This window comes from Gopherus flavomarginatus, chromosome 12 (genome assembly GCF_025201925.1).
Source record: "Gopherus flavomarginatus isolate rGopFla2 chromosome 12, rGopFla2.mat.asm, whole genome shotgun sequence".
Taxonomy (NCBI): domain Eukaryota; kingdom Metazoa; phylum Chordata; order Testudines; family Testudinidae; genus Gopherus; species Gopherus flavomarginatus.
The window spans coordinates 13,740,522-13,761,169 of NC_066628.1; the positions used below are offsets into that span (position 1 = coordinate 13,740,522).

Genomic DNA, 20,648 nt, shown 5'->3' on the forward strand with positions numbered 1-20,648 from the left:
CCAGGGCTCAGTGGTGTCCTCCTCAGCATAAACCCAGTCCAGGTCTGCATAGATGGAACAGGTACTGCAACAATGACTGGAAGTCGTGTTTCTGTGCCTGGTGTTTTTATAACTGCCAGAACTCCTTTCCTTTTTTGAGGCACTGGGCTAAGTCCTATGAAGGCCCCGTCTCCTTCGTATGGTCTAATATCTGCTTGTAGATCTTGGCATTCTGATTACATCTGATGTGACAGGACACGTGCCTCTCCCCAAAGGGCAAGAAAATCTAAGACCTCGGCACAGGACCTCCCAGAGCAGGAGTGGTTGAACTACAGTCCAGGGGCCACATCTGGCCCTTCAGATGTTTTAATCTGGCCCTCAAGCTCCCACTGGGGAGAAGAGTCTGGGAGTTGCCCCGCTCCGTGCCGTGGCTCCATGCAGCTCCCGGAAGCAGCAGCATGTCCTCATTCCAGCTTCTATGCGTAGAGGCAGCCAGGGGCTCCACATGCTGCCCCTGCCCCAAGTGCCACCCCTGCAGCTTCCATTGTCCAGGAACCATGGCGAATGGGAGCTGTAGGGGCGGCACCTGCGGACAGGGCAGCATGCAGAGCCCCCTGGCTGCCCCTATGCGTAAGAGCCAGAGGAGGGACATGCTGCTGCTTCAGGGAATTGCTTGAGGTAAGCGCCACCCAAAACCTGCACCCCTGACCCCCTCCTGCATCCAACCCCCTGCCCTAGCCCGTCCCCCTCCTGCCCTCTGAACCCCTCAGTGCCAGCCCAGAGCACCCTCCTGCACCCCTAACCCCTCATTCCCAGCTCCACCTCAGAGCCCGCACCCCCAGCTGGAGCCCTCACCCCCCCACACACACCCCAACCTCCTGCCTCAGTCCAGAGCCCCTTCCCACACTCTGAACTCCTAATTTCTGCCCCTCTAAGCCTTCACCCCCTCCCGCACCCAACCCCCAATTTCATGAGCATTCATGGCCCACCATACAATTTCCATACCCAAATGTGGCCCTTGGGCCAAAAAGTTTCCCCCCTCCATCCCAGAGGCACAGGGAATGGTTGCTATAACTCGTTGGTGATTCCAGGTGTGCGAACTCCCCTGAGTTGCAATTGCAGAGGGGTGTATGTGGCTGCACACCAGCATTTAAATGAGGGAGGTGACATCTGGTCAAAATGAACCCAGAGCAGTACATAAACAGACAGACTGATCCAAGTCTACAGCAATGCGCTGTGAAATACCAGTGGCAGGCCTGCTAGAAGCAGAATAGTTCATTTGAATGGAGATGTGTCAACACAAACCTTATTCCAGGATAATTCATTCCAAAATACAGTTAGTCTGCTTCCAAAGTCTCTATATAAATCCATTGTACGCTCACATCTTAACTACTGCGTGCAGATGTGGTCGCCCCATCTCAAAAAAGATATATTGGATTTGGAAAAGGTTCAGAAATGGGAAACAAAAATGATTAGGGGTATGGAACGTCTGCCGTATGAGGAGAGATTAATAAGACTGGGACTTTTCAGCTTGGAAAAGAGACAACTAAGGGGGGGGATATGCTAGAGGTCTATAAAATCATGACTGGTGTGGAGAAAGTAAATAAGGAAGTGTTATTCTCATAACACAAGAACTAGGGGTCACCCAATGAAATTAATAGGCAGAAGGTTTTAAACAAACAAAAGGAAGTATTTCTTCACACAATGCCCAGTCAGTCTGTGGAACTCTTTGCCAGAGGATGATGTGAAGGCCAAGACCATAACAGGGTTCAAAAAGGAGCTAGATAAGTTCATGGAGGATAGGTCCATCAATGGCTATTAGCCTGGATGGGCAGGGATGGTGTCCCTAGCTTCTGTTTGCCAGAAGCTGGGAATGAGCAACAGGGGATGGATCACTTGATGTTTACTTGTTCTGTTCATTCCCTCTGGAGCACTTGGCATTGGCCACTGTCAGTAGACAGGATACTGGGTTAGATGGACTATTTGTCCGGCCCAGTTTGGCCGTTCTTATGTTCTTATGCTTAATGTGGAATGAAATGTCACATACTTGGAAAAAAATAATTTTATGCGTAGACACAAAAAAACTTGGGTAAAAAAACAGAAAAAAACTTTCATCACAGTGGTCTCTGGGGCTAAGGCAGTAGTAATGGAAGGCAATATTGCCGTGGTTCTTTCTGTGGTTTTGCAAATACCAGAGGAAGTTTTGGCCTGCATTTGCCATGCCCTGAACAATAGTGCCTCCTGCAACAACAGGGCTGCCCATGTGCTTAGGACAGACCCTTCTTGTCAGTATTTCCCGTGGTCAAGCTTAGGCTTCTCCCCACTTAGTTCACTGGCTTTTGTGCATTGAATTCTAAGGCTCCTCTCTCTCCTCATTTATTGTATAGACTAGGTCCTAGGCCAGGGGCGGGCAAACTATGGCCCGCAGGCTGGATCTGGCCCCTCAGGGCTTTGGATCCGGCCTGTGGGATTGTCCCCAGCAGCGCCACAGGCCCCATGCCGCTCTCAGCAGCGGCTGGCACCATGTCCCTGTGGCCCACAGGCCCTTGCCTCCAGGCACCACCCCCCGCAGTTCCCATTGTCCAGGAACAGGGAATCACAGCCAGTGGGAGCTTCGGGGGAGGTACCTGGAGGCGCAGCAAGGGCAGCGCATGCAGAGCCCTCTGCCCCCCCTCCCCCAGGGGCCTCAGCGCTTCCTGGAGCAACGTGGGGCCGGGGACACAGCAAGCATGGTGCTGCCACCCCAGAGCCCGAACCCCTCCTGCACCCTGCCCCCTAACTCCCTGCCCTAAGCCCCCTGCCTTCACTGTGCACCCCTCCTGCACCCCAACCCCCTGCTCTGAGCCCCCTGCACCCCTGTGCACCCCAAGCCACTGCCTGGAGTCCCCTGCAGCAGCCTGCACTCCTCCTGCAACCCAACCCCCTGCCCTCAGCCCCCTCACACACCCCACACCCCTCCTCTGCCCCAATCCCTTGCCCTGAGCCTCTTCCTGCACACTGCACTCCTTCCCAAATCCCGCACTCCCTCCCACACCCCAAGCCCCTGCCCTGGCTCTGCATACAATTTCCTCACCCAGATGTGGGTCTCGGCCCAAAATTTTGCTCACCCCTGTCCTAGGCACTTGAATCAGGCTTTAAGGGTCTCACCACTGTTCCTGTGACTTTCTAGGCATCAAAAAATTTGGTATTGCAACACTCAGCATCACAATTTCTAAATCCCTTGGTGAATCTAGCTGGTAGGTCTTTTCCTCACTGCTAAGTAAGGTAATTGTTTTGTTTTGTATAGAACCACAAATTCTGTGTTGAAAACTTGTTCACTTGTAACAGAGACAATGTGGGGAAGTCTGCACAAGGAACAGTGGTCAAGTTTCTGCCTAGACAGCTTGTCTTTCAAAGGAGAATTGTAAGTATTTAAAATACTGTTTACAATGCTTTGCACCGTTTTTGGAGTTTTGTGTGCATTACATGTTTGTTTGCTATAGAAACTGTATGGCCTAATCTACAGTGGAAAGAGACCAGTGAAGAAATAACTATGCCTTCCATCAGGGCTTTACATACAATGGCCCTGATGTTTCATGCTGTAGACTGCTTTTCCAAAAAACCCTCAACCTTTCTTTCTTTGTCCAAATTAAAAATAGAGAGTTCACATCGGTAGCAAAATGTGCCAGGAGTGACCGCCCTTCGCGATTTGCTACTCCTGGCCCAGAAAGCGGCAACGGCAGTTAGCAAATTATTACACGTATGATCGCCATCTGGCACAATTCGCTACTCCTGGACCAGGAGATGAGATGGTGGAGTAGCAAATTTCGACATGACTATCTGTCTCGATTTGCTTCCGCTGCACTACACGATGGGACAACAGACAGTGGCAGCGAATTTTGACAGGGGGCAGCAAAAGAATAGCCAGTTATCAGTAACTGCTAGAAGTAACAAATTGGGTCAGAAGGGGGGCAGTTCGTAAGCGCCCCCATGGCTCCTCTGCAACCAGGATGAGGCTCCCTGGGCAAGGGGGAACACGGAGAAGCTTCTCCGTGAATGTACCAGGGCCCCTTCTAGGGTGTTTGTGACACTCGGTGAATGCGACTCTGGATGGGGAGAAAAAAAAACCCTCCTGGGCTTGGATGGAAGAAAAGAAATGCAGATCCCTGCCTGTAAGGGGGGGCGGTACTACACCCAGCAGGGTCGGGGTGGGGGGCGACAGAGCAGGACTGGGGCGCGGTGGGAGAGTGGAGGAGCTGGGAGTCAGGACGCCTGGGTTCTTCTAGCCACAGGCGAGCTCCAGCTCGGAAAGTCCCGGGTCCCACAGAGAGTGTTGTTGCAGGCGGGGTTAGTGTTGAGGGGCACGGGAGGGGCTGGATCAGCTGACGGCTGGTGGTGCTGGGAGGAAGGAAGTGGGCGATGGGAAAAGCGGAATCAGATCTTGTGCGGCAGCACTGCTGCCCCTGGATTTGAATGGTCAGCAATCAGGGCTCTTGGAAGTCGAGGCTGAGCAGCTGCTGCTCCCACGTGGGGTCTGGGCCCGGGAGAGATCTGCGTTACAGCCCCCTCTGTGCCTAGCAGAGATGGGGACTTTCTCCAGTGGCTGGAACTAGCCTCTCAGCGGGCAGCCCCGGGTGCTGCCGACATCCGGAGCTGGAGACTGCAGGTGATGGGGACAGGGATGGGGATGGGCCGGAAAGTGACTCTCTGTACAAAGGATTCCCGGGGAGCCGCAGACCTTGCAGCCCCTGGGAATCTGCTGCCTGGCTGTGAATGCACCTGGGGGAGGGATAGGAGCTGCCTTAACAGGAAGGGAGCCAATTTCCTCTGCTCCTCTCAGAATCTGCTTCCCGTTGCTGCTAGCTCTTGTGATTTTATTGGGAGTCTTTAGGTAATTGGTGCTTTTTCTTAAAGCCGTTGGTTAGGAGAACATCTCAGCTTTCACTGAAAAAAAATGTTTCTAGCCCTCAGGTTTGATCTGAGGAGTCAGAAGGCAGAAAGCAAAACAAATTTATTATTAAACACCCCTCCCCCATGTTTGTAAGCCTATCTTATTATTTGTTATTATTTATTTTATTATTATTTTTGTCCCAACTAGTGATTTTTCAAAGTTTGAGGTTGGCAGTACTGTCTGCTCCAGGAACTAAGCCAGAGAGCAGATGGCAGAGGGGTTTCAGGGAAACCATACGTATTTGATGGAGAAAGCAAGCAGAATTTGTGTTTTTTAGGAGAGGAGTTGTGAGGATAACTACATTACAGATTGTGAGGTGCAGCTTGGCCTCCACTCTAGACCTCAGAGAAGTACAAAAGGCCACAGACTCCTATAAATAACCATTTGAAAACTACAAGGAGTCTGGTGGCACCTTAAAGACTAACAAATTTATTTGGGCATAAGCTTTCATGGGTAAAAACCCTCACTTCTTCAGATGCATGGAGTGAAAATTACAGAATGAAATGAATAGGCAACAGGGTTAAAACAAACAAAAATCAACCTGTGGAACTCTTTGCCAGCAGATGTTCTGAAGGCCAAGACTATAGCAGGATTCAAAAAAGAAGTAGATAAATTCATGGCGGATAGGTCCATCTATGGCTATTAACCAGGATGGTGTCCCTAGCTTCGGTTTGCTGGAAGCTGGGAATGGGTGATATAGGATAGATCACTTGATGATTACCTGTTCTGTTCATTCCCTCAGGGGCACCTGGCATTGCCCACTGTTGGAAGGCAGGATACTGGGCTAGATGGTTTGTTGGTCTGACCCAGTCTGGCCATTCTTATGTTCTTATTTCTGGCGGCTGTGAGCACCCCAGGATCTCACATTGCCCAGGGGTGGCTCCAGGCCCCAGCGACCAAGCGTGTGCCCGGGGCGGCATGCCACTGGGGGCGCTCTGCTGGTCGCCGCAAGTGCAGCAGGCAGGCTGCCTTCGGCGGCTTGCCTGCAGAGGATACGCTGGTTCTGCGGCTTTGGCGGACCTCCCGCAGGTGTGCTGCCAAAGGCAGCCTACCTGCTGTGCTTGGGGTGGCAAAAAGCCTAGAGCCGCCCCTGACATTGCCTGGAAACTAACTTGTAAATTTCCCCCTATTCAAAGTGATCATCATTGCCCATTCTTGTTATGAAAGCTGAAGCCAAGCTGCCCCAAGGAGAAGTGGTTGCATTTCTATGTGTAAGGAAGGGGAGCAGGAAGAAAACTGAAGAACTGCAGGAGGTTGAGGGGGCATCTAAAGATGTCAGGCAGGAAGAGGCTGAGAGAGGCCCGGGGAAGTAGGGGATACAGAAGAGACACTAACTGGATAAAGGGAATCAGTGCAGGAGGATAAGGTGGGGCAACATGAATGTGTGGGGGTGGGGCAGGGGAAGATGAGGTGGCCACAGAAATCAGGTTGGCAGAAAGGGAAAATGAGGGGTAGGATGCTGTGAAGGGAAATGGGGGGAGAGGAGACTGAGTGTTTAAGGAGACCAGTCAGGGAAGGTAGAGAGATAGGGTAGTGATAAGTGAAGAAAGTGGGGAGGGGTACCATATCAGCTTCCCCACCCCAGGGGACAGAAGCTAAGGCAGTGGTCCCCGAACTTTTCACAGTTGCACCCCCTTACCCCTGTCTGCAACCCCCCCCCCGGGGAGCTGGGACATGTCTGTGGGTGGGGGCACAGACAGGGGTAAGGACACAGAGGCTGAGGCCACAGCTGTGGGCAGATCTGGGGCTGTGAGCAGAGCTGTGGCTGGGGGTGAGGTTGGGACCAGGAGAAGCGAAAGCCTTAGCTGGGCCACTGTTGGGAGCTGGGGCTAGGGCCAGAGCAGAGCTGGTGGCGGAGTGGGGCTGGGTGATGCTCCTGCCCCGCCCCCTGTGTGGGCTGGCTCAGGCCCTGCTGCATCTCCCTGAATATTCCTCCATTCCCCCCTCGAGGGGCGTGCCCCACAGTTTGGGGACCTGTGGGCTAAGGGATGTCCCCTGCAAACAACCACTGGGAAATTTTGAACCTGACATGCTCAAACATGCTTTACGGGTGGGCAGCTTCCCTCCAAAGTCTCAAAAACTAGAAGGCAAATTGCCACCCCCTCCCCTGGCCTCTCCTCCAAATGATTATGGTTTAAGCCAAATTTGTGATTTTGAGGACTGACACCTGAATGCTGAATATCCAGGGTGGGCAACATTAAAAAAGGTCTGGGCCTCATCCCTCCTGGGCCACACATCCAGGTCACATTCTGGTCTCAGTTAAATTCTGGTGTCAGTCCAGATTCATGGCAAGGAAGGACAGAGGCTGACTCCAGATCTGGGGGAGATGAGATCTGTGTCCATCCTGAGGTGGGGAAGAGGAAGGAGGCTATTGCATTTGCTTCTGCCACTGGAGGGCTCTGGTTATTATACAGGGAGGAGAGACGCAGGTTTTCTGGGGTCTTTACTTCCTGGGTCAGATACTGAGATGCTACTGCTGGCTCCTGCTCCATTTCTGCTCATCCAGGAGCCCAGGCTGAGCCATTGCTGCTCCCCAGTGGGATCTGTGTGGGGAGAGACCTGCATTAACCTCCCTCTCTGCCCAGCCAGGGGGGACTTTCTGCGGTGGCTGGAACCAGTTCCTGGGGCAGCCCCGGGCTCTGCTGACACCAGCCCCTGAGCCGGAGCCTGCAGGTGAAGGGAGAGAGCTGGGGGAAAGGGCTTGGGCCGGGCAGGAAAGTGACTCTGCACCTTGCGCCATCTCTGCTCCTCATGGGTCTGCGTTGGTTTAGCAGCTGTAAGGAAGCAGCAGAAGGGCTTGCCCCTATGCAGGATTAGGGGCCTCAGGGTGACTAGTGGGGGGTCCCCAGCGAGGATTGGCTGAAATCACCCCAGCACCACAACAGAGGCAGCAAGCAGCTTGACCTAGAACATTTCACACACACACACACGCACATTCTGCCCATAGGGAGAGCATCTGGGGACGCACTAGGAACACGTGGGGCAAGGGGGCAGCCTGTGAGGAAGGGAGGAAGGGTAGCGTGTCCCCCCATGAGCACAGGGACTAGGCAGAGACAGGAACTGGCTTTTCCTCTCCCTGCTCCTCCCCTTCTCCCCAGGAAAGGCAATCTGCCCCAGGATGCTGCAGGGAATGGAGCTGGGCAGGGCTGTGAGCCAGGAACGTCTTGTTCCCTGCCCCGCCCCTGATTGCTCCTGCTGCCCCTTCCAATCTCTCTGTCCTCGTCCTCCCTCTCTACCCTCCCCTTCTGGCTGGGAGACCTATTGTCCCATTCCTGGGGATGTTTCCTTTCCCATATCTGGATTGGTTTCTGCTCCTGGTATTGGTAACAAATGCCATTTGGATCTAGTGTGACTGGATAACAAGTGTGAAAAATTGGGATGGTGAAGGAGGTGGGCGGGGGGGGAGGGCAGAGAGAGTACAGTAGGCACCTATATAAGACCAAGCCCCAAGTATCGGGACCATCTCTATAAAATTGGGACATCTGGCCACCTTATTTGGATCCAAACTTTCTGCCCCCTAGTCTTTGGGGGTGTGTTGGGGGGGACCAGTTTCTCTAGCTATGATACAGACATGGCATTGTAAGGGTTATGGTACCCAACATGCACTATGCTTAATGTCACAGCTGGGATTCTGATGGAAGGGAAAGATTTTTTTTTAAAGTGGAATAAATATAAATTAACAATCCCTAGGGTCAATCTGCTGTAGCAACGTCCTCCTCATGTAGTTAGTCCATGTATCAGCCTCTAGGGGGTATTCTGAGCATTGGGAGCAATGACTGAAACTAATGGGTTTTTGGGGGGGGGGTGTTCAGAGCTGGAGTTTTGGGGGGGTCCAGGCTCAGAGCTGGCACTCTGGGTATGTTGTTACTGGAGCTGGGGAAGCTGGAGGCAATGTCTGAATTTTAATATTTTGTGTACGTCTATAGAAGTGGTTCTCAACCTTTCCAGGCTACTGTACCCTTTTCAGGAGTCTGATTTGTCTTGGGTACCCCCAAATGTCACCTCACTTAAAAACAACTTGCTTACAAAATCACACCTAAAAATATGAAAGTGTTACACAGCACATGGTTACTGAAAATTTGCTTCTTTTCTCCTTTTTACCAGATAATTATAAAATAAATCAATTTGGAATATAAATATTGTACTTACTTTTCCATGTATAGTACATAGAGCAATATAAACAAGTCACTGTCTGTATGAAATTTGAGTTTGTACTGACTTTACTAGGGCTTATGATATAGTCTGTTGTGAAACTAGGCAAATATCTAGATAAGTTGATGTACCTCCTGGAAGACCTCTGCGTACCCCCAGAGGTATGTGTACCCCTATTTGAGAACCACTGCCCTATAGCGTGGGGGATATTTACAGCTGGGGGTTGGGCCCCTGGCAACAAGGTAGGTTTTATTTTTATTCTATTCTCTTTTCACACCTGCCTTGCTAAGGTTGGACTGGACAGTCTAAGGGCCACATCCTGCTCTGGGTATGAATCTCAGGAATGCTGCATGGGCAGCTGCAACACAGGAAATCTGCAAGCTGTGAGAGTGTTTGTAGTCATTGGTAAATATATATATATAAAAATCTCCCCCCTCCCTCATTCTTCCAGGGGGGGGCTGCAAGAGCATCTGTGCTGTGCGAGAAACGAGCAAAGAGAAGCCAAAGATGACAAGGAGAGGCAAAGAGCAGAATGGCTGGTGGGTGGTCAGAGTCATTCTCCCCACCCTGGCACCGAGGTTTGCCTGGGATCAGAGTGCCTGGAGTGATGTGGCAACCACAAGGACCCTCCTGCCAGCCTCAGCCAGGAAACCATCCCCGCTGGAATCCAGGGAGGAGGGTAGGGTCAAGCACGTGGAGGGTACCGTGATGCTCTTGGGGAACATTTGCCAGTGTATGGGCCTTGTCTGTGAACTGGGCCAGAGAGACCCTGCCCAGAGGCTGCTCAGAAATTATAGTGGCTGGGATTTCTCTGGAGTGCCTAGGGAAGATGGGGAGAGAGGAGAGAAAATGTGGGCTGACTGGATGGAGATTTTTGGCTTAGTGCAAGTTGTTGAGGTTTTTGTGCTGTTGCCATTTGTACTTGCCCTGGGCCTTCCATCCTTCCTGTTCTAAGTGAACTTCCCATCATGCACCACTAGGGACCCAGGGTTCTAGCCAATATCTCCCCATCTGCTGGGAGGCAAATGTAGGATATTCCCCTGGTTACCTTGCCACCCTCTCCCTGTAACTGCAGAAACAGACAGAAGCCAAGAGGCAGAAAATCATCCGGGAGTGGAAGAAGCTATGTGGGTTTCTGCAGGAGCTGGAAGAGCTAGACAGAGCAATTGTTAAGAGAGAGGATGAGAGGATCTCTGAACTGTCCCTGGAGATTTCCTTGCTCCGTGAAATTGGAGGAGAGAATGGAAAGGAGCCGTTGAGCCAATCCGTGCAGGTGAGACTGTGCCATTGTAATGATAATACACAGCATTTCTTTTCTGAAACTTTTTATTAAGGCAAAGATGGAATAAAATGTTAACTTCCTATATCATACATGACTTATTCATGATCTTGTTAATATTCAAAGAACCTGGCTAAAGATTCTGACTTGTCGACTCCTCTGAGTATGCTACAAAGGATGACCTAATTTCTAAACACCTGTCCTCTTTTTGGCACTTCTCTTGTGTACGTACTTGGTGTGAAAGCTGTTCCATTACAAGAAGAGTCCATGTTTTACAATACCACAATTCCATAGGACTAGAAGTCACATTTTTCCAGTAATAAGCAACACAGAGCCTTGCTGTTAACCATAAAAAAAAAAGAAATTAATTTGTCATTCTTTTTAAAATGTACTGGACTTTAAGGAAGCAGGTCAGGAGATCTCTGGGAAGCTGTCATTTTGTTATAAGATGAATCTCTTTAATAATTGCCTCCCCAAACTGTCTAGTTCCTGGACACAATCACCATATGTGCAAGTATGTTCCCTTGTCCCCACCACAGTGCATCCCTAACAGTAAAAATATGATTGATCTTAACTTGAGTCAAATGCCATCTATACAGTAATTTATTAAAATCTTTGTGAGCTACACAAAGTGAAGATGTATATGTATATCCCCTCTCCCACTCAATCAATATCAATATCTTTGCCCATATCCCTCTCCCATCTTTTTATCTGGGTTTTCCTATCAACATCTTTTTCAACCAAAATTGTATATATCTTAGAAATTAAAACTTTTGTTCCAGATTCCTCCTGGATTAACTCCTCAAATGTGGTCAAAGGTCTAGACAGAGACATCTTTTATCCCGATTTCACAATAGAATGTTTGATTTGTAAATATTGAAAATATGGGATCTTAATTATTATTAGCTATCTCTTGGTATGATTTCAAATCGGGACCCAGGAACAGCTGTCCAAACTAAGTAATCTCAGCTCTTACCCACAATACGTAGTCACTTTGATATTTCCTAGTGATAAATTCGTGACTAGTAATAAAAGTAGCTACAGGAGAGGGCCTCAGGTAAAGGAATTCTTTAAAAAGTTGCCCAAAGCTGCTAAAGTGGCCTGGATGAATGGGTGATTTTTTATTTTTGGTGACCTACATTTCTTTGTAACCTGACAGTTACTATCAATAGCTATATTTGGGCTCTTGTCTTGTTCAAGTTTTACCCAGCATTTGGATGGTCTATTGTTAATGTGATTGATCATGTCTTTCAATTGTGATGCATAATAATAATAAGCCAAATTTGGGAAAGCTAGTCCACCCAATTGTGTAAGTTTATTCAGTACTTTAGAACTCTCCCTTTGTCTTGTATGTTCCATATGAATTTTAATAGTGCATCCTGCCATATTTTTAAAGCATGTCACGGGTACCAACTGGGATGTACTGAAACAAAAATAACAACTTTGAGAGGACATTCATCTTTTATGAGGCTACCCTACCTAGCCAAGAAATTTAATATTTGTTCAATTTCTCCAACTCTTATGTTGTTGTTTTTTCCCACAGTGGAAGGTTGTTTGCCTTAAAAAAAGATTTTACAATATTTATTCCTAAATATTTTTAAAATGTCATTACCCATTTAAATTTATGTCGCTGACAGCAGTTTGTTTTGTCCCTTTCAGGAATATTAATTCCTAAAATTTCAGATTTATCATAGTGTATTTTGAAGCCTGATACCTGCCCAAATTCCAAAGTCAATTCTCTTCTATCATTTTTCATGATGCTTCTGGATCCTGCAAATATAACAAGATATTATCAGAATACAAAGCTATTTTTGTGTTCTAATCCAAAAGATATTTTGATGCTCTTTGCCAAGAGGCTTTTTCTTATATGTACGGCAAATGGCTCCATTGCCAGAGCAAACAGAGTGAATAAGGGACAATTCTGTCCCTTACTCCTAGACAGATTAAAAGGTGCAGATTGATGACCAAACATTTCCAAAACCAACCCTTACCAAAATATGTCTGATGTATTCCCCTCCAGCCAGTTGAATGCTTTCTCACCAACCAAACAAAGTAGCACACAGGAAAAATTGCTAGAATTAATGTTATAAATAAAGGCTAGATTTACGTTAGACCTAATTTCTGATGCACCGATTTTGGTTCATTGATTTCTGGTCTCACACTGCTGTTGTTTGCTGGGCATGATTTTAACACAGTCCTTGAGTTATATCAATATCCTTTTTTGTTTGGACTAATTCAGCCTTCCTGTCTCTCTTTTTGCATCTTTGTTATTGTAGGTTACTGTGGCATTTTATGAACTTTCACTCACTTTTGACGGTTAAGCTCACAATTAGGGTAAATTATCACAACAGGGGATGACATGTGCCAGCACATTGCACAGGAATAAACTTTTGCGTTGGGCAGTGGCATGTCCCAGCTACTTCAGAACCATCCAAGAGTCACATTAACAAGACTTGTGACTACATACACATATTCAAATATCAATAACTAGGGCCCTACCAATTTCACGGTTGTGAAAAATGAGTCACACAGACTGTGAAATAAGCCCTTCCATGTGAAATCCGATCTCTCCCTGCTGCTTGGAGGACTCCAACCAGGGGATCCTAGCTCCAGCTGGGCTGGGGCGGGACAGGAGCTAGGACCCTGTTCATCCCCTGCACAGCCGCTCTCCGGGGGGAGCTCATACTCACCTCCACCTCCGGGAACCTCCTGCGGCTGCAGGAAGTGCCACGGTTTCTGCCTTTGGAGTTCAGCTGAGGGTGGCAGTCCTGTGAACCCCCTACAACAGGTTTGTGATCCCTCTACAGTCCTCTTTTGGGTTAGGACCCCCACGGTTACAGCACCATGAAATTTCAGATTTAAACACCTGAAAATATGAAATTTACCAGTTTGGCAGGCCCTATCAATAATTTATTCAAATTAAGAGGCAAATACACCATGTGAGAGTGGGTTTTGTTTACTATAAATTATTAGAAAATTCAATCTCACTTATTTTGTTGACATTTTAAAAAAATTAAAACTTGCATTGATGAAGGTTTTGTTTGTTTGCTTTTTTAAAATCTTGGCCTTTTAAATAAGAAATTGGGAATAAGGAACCAACCTTAACCTCTGGAATATTTGCGTTCATAATTCACCCTCATCTCACTTGTTTACTTTTTCCTGGAACAGGATTTCTTCTTCCCAAACCTGACATGATTTCCAAGGTGGAACAAGGGGAAATGCTGTGGGTCCCAGATCTCCAGGGCTCCAAGGAGAGGGAGATCTTGAGAGGTATCTGTGCAGGACTCCTTTAAACTGACTTAGAAACGATTCTTGAATGACAGAAACAGCTTGGGATCCCAAAAACATGTTGTTGCCTGCCTCTCTTCTGGATTGTACCCAGCAGGTGGTGTATCCTCATGGCAGATGTCACTGATGTCTTCACATCCACCATCACTGACACCTGGCAGCACCTCCTTGCCACCTGAGATAGGATGTAGAGGTTCCATCCTCTCTATTCTCTGGGAAAAAACTTTGGAGATTCTGATTTTTTTTTTTAATCTCCCAGCAGTTCATTTCATTTGTGTCTCCCTCAACACATCCACCGACCCATTTGCTCTGCCCCTTTCTGAGGTTTCCCTTCCTCCCTTTCCCCACCCTCCTGGCACAGGAAATGACTCGCATCTAGATTCTCTTTCTATCTCAGCAGGTGATGGGATGATGAGAAAGTACGAGGAGGAGAATCCCCAGCAGGAAGGACCTGAGCAAGTGGAACAACACTGGACATTACTGGGAAGATCTCAAGGGAATGTGTCCTCAAGTCCTGAGCAGGATGCAGCTTGTGAGAATGACAACAGGCCAGAGAACCATCAGGATAAACTCCCAGTGCAGGAAGTAGGTAAATCTGTTCATTATGGGGGAGGTTGCAAGGACCTTGAGAGAACAACAGTCCAGCAGAGAATCTCCATGGGAGAGAGAAAAACCACATGCACCAAGTGCGGGAAAAACTTCAAACAGAGATCAGACCTAATTAGACATGAGAGAATCCACACAGGAGAGAAACCCTATAACTGTCCCAACTGTGGGAAAAGCTTCAACAATAGCTCAGCCCTTACTTTACATCAGAAAACCCATACAGGAGAGAGACCGTATAAGTGCCTCAACTGTGGGAAAAACTTCACTCGCAGCTCACGCCTCATTGAACATCAGAGATTCCACACAGGAGAGAAACCCTATAAATGCCTCGACTGCGGGAAAAGTTTCAGTGTGAACTCAGCCCTCATTAGACATCGGAGAGTGCACACAGGAGAGAAGCCTTATAAATGCCCTGACTGTGATAAAAGGTTCAATGTGAGTTCGTCCCTTAAAACACATCGGAGAATCCATACGGGCGAGAGACCCTATAGATGCCCCGACTGTGGGAAAAGCTTCAAGGAGAGATCAAGCCTTATTAACCATGAGAGAATCCACACAGGAGAGAGACACTTTAAATGCCTCGACTGTGGGAAAAACTTCAACCAGATCTCAGCCCTTCTTCTACATCAGAGACTTCACACAGAAGAGAGACCCTATAAATGCCCCGATTGTGGGAAAAACTTCCATGTGAGCTCAGCCCTCATTAGACATCAGAGAATTCACACAGGCGAGAAACCATATAAATGCCTTGAATGTGGGAAAAGCTTCAATGTGATTTCATCCCTTTGTACACATCGGAACATTCACATGGGAGAGAAACCATATAAATGCCCCGACTGTGGGAAAAGCTTCAGTATTAGTTCATCCCTTATCACACATCAAAGAATCCATACAGAAGAGAGACCCTATAAATGCTCCAGCTGTAGGAAAAGCTTTAATATTAGCTCATCCCTGATTAAACATCAGAGAATGCACACAGAAGAGAGACCCTATAAATGCTCCAGCTGTAGGAAAAGCTTTAATATTAGCTCATCCCTGATTAAACATCAGAGAATGCACACAGAAGAAAAACCCTATAAATGCACCAACTGTGGGAAAAGTTTCATGCAGAGCTCATACCTTATTAAACATCAGAGAATCCACATAGCAGAGACTCCTATAAATGCCCGTCAGTAGCCATAGTAAAAATAAACCATTTCCTGATTTCCCTCCGACATCAGTGACATTTGGTTCCCAAATATGTGGCTGCCCCTCTCAGGGGTGAGGATACAGCAGCAGACAATCCTGAACTGAAGAGTGACTCTGGTTCTGTCTGTCTAGAACACCCCAGGCAGAGCAGAATACCTGATCCACTTTGCCTCATTGCTGCAGGCCCGGCTGCTGAGGTGATGTGCCTCTCCGCCTTCTACCTGATGGGCAAAGGAAGAGAAAAGAACTCTGAAAATTCCCTCTCCCCTTCCCTGCCCTTTCATGGAGATTAGCAGAAGAAAACTTGGGCCCCATATTCACTCTAGAGACCTGTATCCATCTCTCTTCTTCCACCAGCCCATGAGCTGGGCTCTCACACTTAACTGGAGTTGTTCCCTCAGTGGGGTGTCCCTGAGGGCTGGTAACTCCTTCTCTCCCCAAATCCCCCAGGGTGCTTCGTTCTCAGGGGATCAGATATTAACAGACCAGGAGGGATGGGTGTTGGGCAGGTAATGGAGAAATTTAATGTTTGGAGCTGATGGAGATGGGAACCAGAAGCAGTCAGATGCAGAGTGTTGAGGTTTCCAGTGTGTGGGGATCATGGAATAACGAGGGTGGAAAGGGATGGGATTAGGAAGGTACTTCTCCTATATTTCAGCCCCTCTGCCCCTTTCCCTGTCCTCTCAGTATTAAGAAAGCATCACTGAAGGGACACAAGAACTAAGGGTCACAAAATGAAATTAATGTGCAGTAAGTTTAAAACAAACAAAAGGAAGTATTTGTTCACACAAAGCGTGTGGAACTGTTTGCCAGTTAATGTTGTGAAGGCTAAGCCTATAACACAGTTAAAAAAAGAACTAAATAAATTCATGGAGGATAGGTCCATCAATGGCTATTAGCCAGGATGCACAGGGATGGTGTCCCTAGCCTGTTTGCCAGAAGCTGGGAATGGGCGACAGGGAATGGATCACTTGATGATTACCTGTTCATTCCCTCTGGGGCACCTGGCATTGGCCACTGTCAGAAGACAGGATACTGGGCTAGATGGACCTTTGGTGTGATCCATTATGGCCGTTCTTATATGATTTCCAAAGGGACGCGTGGGCCAGGCCCCCTCAGCTTTAGCCTCCAGAAGTTTGTCTCGAGTAAGAAAAGTGGTGAGGGTTAGCTAGTGTGTTTCCCTCTGATCCTGACCAACTCTCCAGCACTTTCCTTATCCTTGACCATGCCTGAACATCTCCTGTATATTGTTGCCTCATTAGCAGAGTGATTGAGTCACTCTTAAGATTAAGTATGCTCTTTCAGGACAGAGTGACTCATTTCCAGTTATTCTCACATTGATCTGAATTGTAGTGAAGAACATTACTTTTTGTACCCTTTCTTCTATTTCCAAGATGTTTAAATATAACACAGAGCAGGAGCAGGGCTACATAAATGTGTTTTTTTCAGAAACTGTGATACCTGAAGGTGATGGGGTGAGTCAAAGGGATTCCATTCTTCCCCCAGTGGCATTGTGATTCCCCTTTTCCCCCAGCAGCATTAAACTCTATGGCTCAGACAGACGCTATCTTCTCTCAGTGCTACCCCTTCACCTCCCAAAGGGTCACAACATGATGTGAAAATCTATTTTGATTTAAACAACGAGTCCAGTGGCACCTTAAAGACGAACAGATTTATTTGGGCTTAAGCTATTTTGATTTAGAGTCATCAGATGTAACATGCTCTGGGATTAAATTTTATGTGAACTTCATACTCTTCTCCCTGTAACGTGGGTTTCTCTGTCTTCCATTTGGTCACATAAGTGGATATTAGTTTTGTTTGACAGGCTATAGCTGATACTTATTATGGTCTTCTTGAGACAAATTACCATTTGTGAGAATAGTCATTTCTTCTACTTTTTTCCTTGCCCCAACCCTTTGCTATGAGATTTTAGTGTTTTTTGAACCATGGGAATAATAAATAATCATTGGCACAAACACTGATGGGCAAATGTCAGAGTCACCATCCAAAAGGCAGAGAATGAAACAGAGCAGGAGATGACTGCGTGATCCCTGCAGTGACATGGGATGGAGCCAGGTGAGGGAGAGTGTGGGAGATACAGCTCTGGGATAATGCAGCATTTGTACAGCTGATGCTGAGAACTTGGAACTCATTACATGGGACAGAGAGACAGGCAATATTCTTGTGGGGTGAAGCCATCACTGAAATGCAAAGAGTGTAAATAACATGAGAAGAGGGGTGAGCAAGGGTGTGGGGGAGGAGGGACCGGGGGTTACCAATTCCTGGGATGAAGCTGGGCAGAGGTGGGAAGGAAATGGGGATTTTCAACAGGCCTGTGTAGCCCTGAAGTCAGGCCCACCTAGTCACCAAGTCTACAGGGAAGGGAAGACCCTCATAACAGCCCAGCAGGGAACCCTCCCTGTCCCCATCTACTACAGTGTCCTGTGTTGGCATTGAACATGATCATTGCCTCACTCATCCCACCCACATCAGGGGACTTTTAGATTCCTGTGGGATCCACAAAACTGCCTGGGCTCCTAGGTTACTGCTGTAAAAGTTCCTTTGATGCCTAAGAGCAGGCACCCTACTTATCTCATGCTGAAGCTCCAAGCCGATCCTCAAATTGAGGGAAGATGGGTGGTCTTCTGCATGTCCCACCTGATCCAGGAACTGCTCTCTGAGGATGCCTGTCTCCCCACAAAGTGGGAGGAGAACTATCACCTTTCACCCAGGGGTTAGGTTGCACACCTGGTATGTAAGAGAACCTGGTTCAATTCTCCCCTCTGTCTGGGGAGGTGAAGGGATCTATATAGGGGTTTCTTACCTCTCCAGTGACTACACCAACCACTGGATTATAGAGTTATTCTTATTCTTTATCAGGACTGGTTAATATTCAGTTATTTAATGAAATGGAAACAATTTCTACAAGAGAGACCCACATCAATTGGGTATTGCTGGACAATTCCTAGTACCTCTATGCATTCTGCAATATGTATTGTGAACTAATAAAGATAATTTTATTTTCCAAACATAGAAATGTATTAAGTGGCAAAAAGCAGTGCAGAACAACAATGTGCAAAAAAGTGCAGGCTATGTAAACAGAGTTTTAACATCAGTTAACAGAGTGGAACTTTAAAATTGGAAAGGCAGCAAATATTTCTGTCCATTTCAGCAGGCAAATGCAGGCTGTTGTGGCTACACATGGGCAAACCATGCTTTGCACAGGTCAGTGTACCTGAAGCTGTGGTTTTCCTTGCTGTCCCCCAGCGTGGAATGGTCGGGGTTAGGATGTGGCCTGAGATGCTACATGGAACACTGAGGATGTAGGGAGCTGCTAGCATGGAGTTCTCCAAGGACTGCAAAGGGTGGGGAGTCTGGGATTTTTGGACCTGTAGGTCAACCGGTGTCTGCAGCATTTGAGTTTGCTTCTTGAGAAGATCTATGTTGTCGGGGTGCAACTCCCTCTCCTTGTCCTGCTACGACTTCTCTCTCCTCTTCTCTCTTTATTTCTCCCTAGTCTTGGTCATATTGGCCCTCCAGGCCCTTTGCTCCCAGGCCAGTGCAGCATTGACTTGCAGGACCTTGCTGACTATGCCCTCCCTAGTCCTCTGCTTTCTCATCAGTGTCAGGCATTCTGTGGGGGTAGAGCGGACACCCCTTAAGGCTGCAATGACAGAACAGCTGATTAAACACAGACATGCCATTGGGTTTACAGTCATGATGGAAAGAGAGAGAGAAGGCTCAAAACTCCCATCCCTTATTCCCAAGAAGAAAAGTTTGACACCAGCTGTGGAGCGCCTCCACTGCACCACTCTGCAGCCCCAGTCACGGTGTGTATGGCCCCACGAGTGATGAGTGAGGAGGTGAGGGGAGGAGGAATTTTGGTTGCACAAAGCAATAACATCTCAGTCCCTGTTCCATGGGAACAAATGCAGGGCAATGCCACTGAAGACTGGCACGACGTTCCACAGGTGGAGGTGTTTTTAGCTGATCTCTCACTCCTGAGGGTAACAAAGGAACAGAAAGCATAGCTCCTACTGATGTCCTGAAGCTGCTTGGGCCTATATGCCACTAGCCTGTTTTCTGCAATGGTGCTAGCTGAACTCATCATGGACTGGCATGGCAAAGTGTTCTACCATGGAGGAAGAAATAAGGCAGCCCTCCCTAGAAGCTTTTGGGAGAGGATTTCAGAGCATCCCCATAAAAGTTTAATCGAGATGTCTCAGGAGGCTACAAAGGACATCCCTATGTACATAAACAAAGTGCCCCCCCTTCCCCTATCCTTAACCTAGCAGGGGAATAAAAAGCATGTGTCAATTCTACCTCTGCTTGTTGTACCGCTACTTCTTGTATGACTAAAACTGAAAAGTCAGTACCTGTGTCGTTATCTTGGGGATGGGCCAGGCACCATCTTTAAATTTAAACATTATAAAGACAAATGCATGGTCACACTTTCCCAAGGTACCTTCCCATTCCTTGGGCCCATCCATGCTTGCCTGGCAGACTGGCTAGACTGCTGGTGGTGTCTTCAAGAGGTCCTGGCTTGTGGCTTGGCCAGAGCCTTCTGCTGCGTTTCCTCCCCATCCCTGCACTTCCTCCACCTCACTGTTCATAGCAGGGGTCTCTGTCTTGGGCTCATCTGAGGTATCCACAGTGGTTTTGTGGGGTCTTTTCCAAGGATGGCCTGCAGCTTGGTGTAACAGCTCAGCACCAGATTGGTTGTTGCTCTCCCTTGCCTTGTGGGCCAGCTGATGCAGTTCCTTTGATTCCATGTGGCATTCCTGTTGATCCCTGTCATATCCCTTCACCTGCAGCCCTTATGCAGTCTGTTCGCAGATAACCATGTTTCTACAACTGGTCCATATCTGGGCTTGCGCAACCTCTTCTCCCCCACAGGCCCAGGAGATCAAATACCTCCAGTCTACTCCTGGCGGGAGCACGTTTAGTGCATGGCATTTGCATGGTCAGCTGCACACAGTTGCAAGCTCCTTGTCCTCGCCAAGGAGGGCAATCAGGAAAAGGCATTTCAAAAACACATGGGAGGTTTTAAAAGAGGTGGTGGCTTCCAGTGTCTGTGACCCTTGGGCAGTAGAGTTTACAACTGTGACCAGATCTGTCACAGTCACAGGGAATGGGGCATTCTGGGACAGCTGCTGGAGGACTATGAGGTCAGTAACAGGAGGAGCTGAGCTGAAGCTTCTGCAGTGAAGGAGAAACTAATGAAGT

General features: G+C 47.9%; 1 protein-coding gene across 1 annotated transcript in view; it reads left to right on the top strand.

The window, feature by feature from the left end:
- The window catches only part of LOC127032887 (zinc finger protein 436-like), a 39,839-nt gene extending 22,667 nt beyond the window's left edge, over window positions 1-17,172 (top strand). The window contains exon 6 of the mRNA XM_050920479.1: window positions 14,297-17,172. Coding sequence (XP_050776436.1) covers window positions 14,297-15,410 — 1,114 coding nt within the window. The 3' untranslated portion in view covers window positions 15,411-17,172. The remainder of the gene's footprint in view (window positions 1-14,296) is intronic.
- The last annotated feature ends 3,476 nt before the right edge of the window (window positions 17,173-20,648 follow it).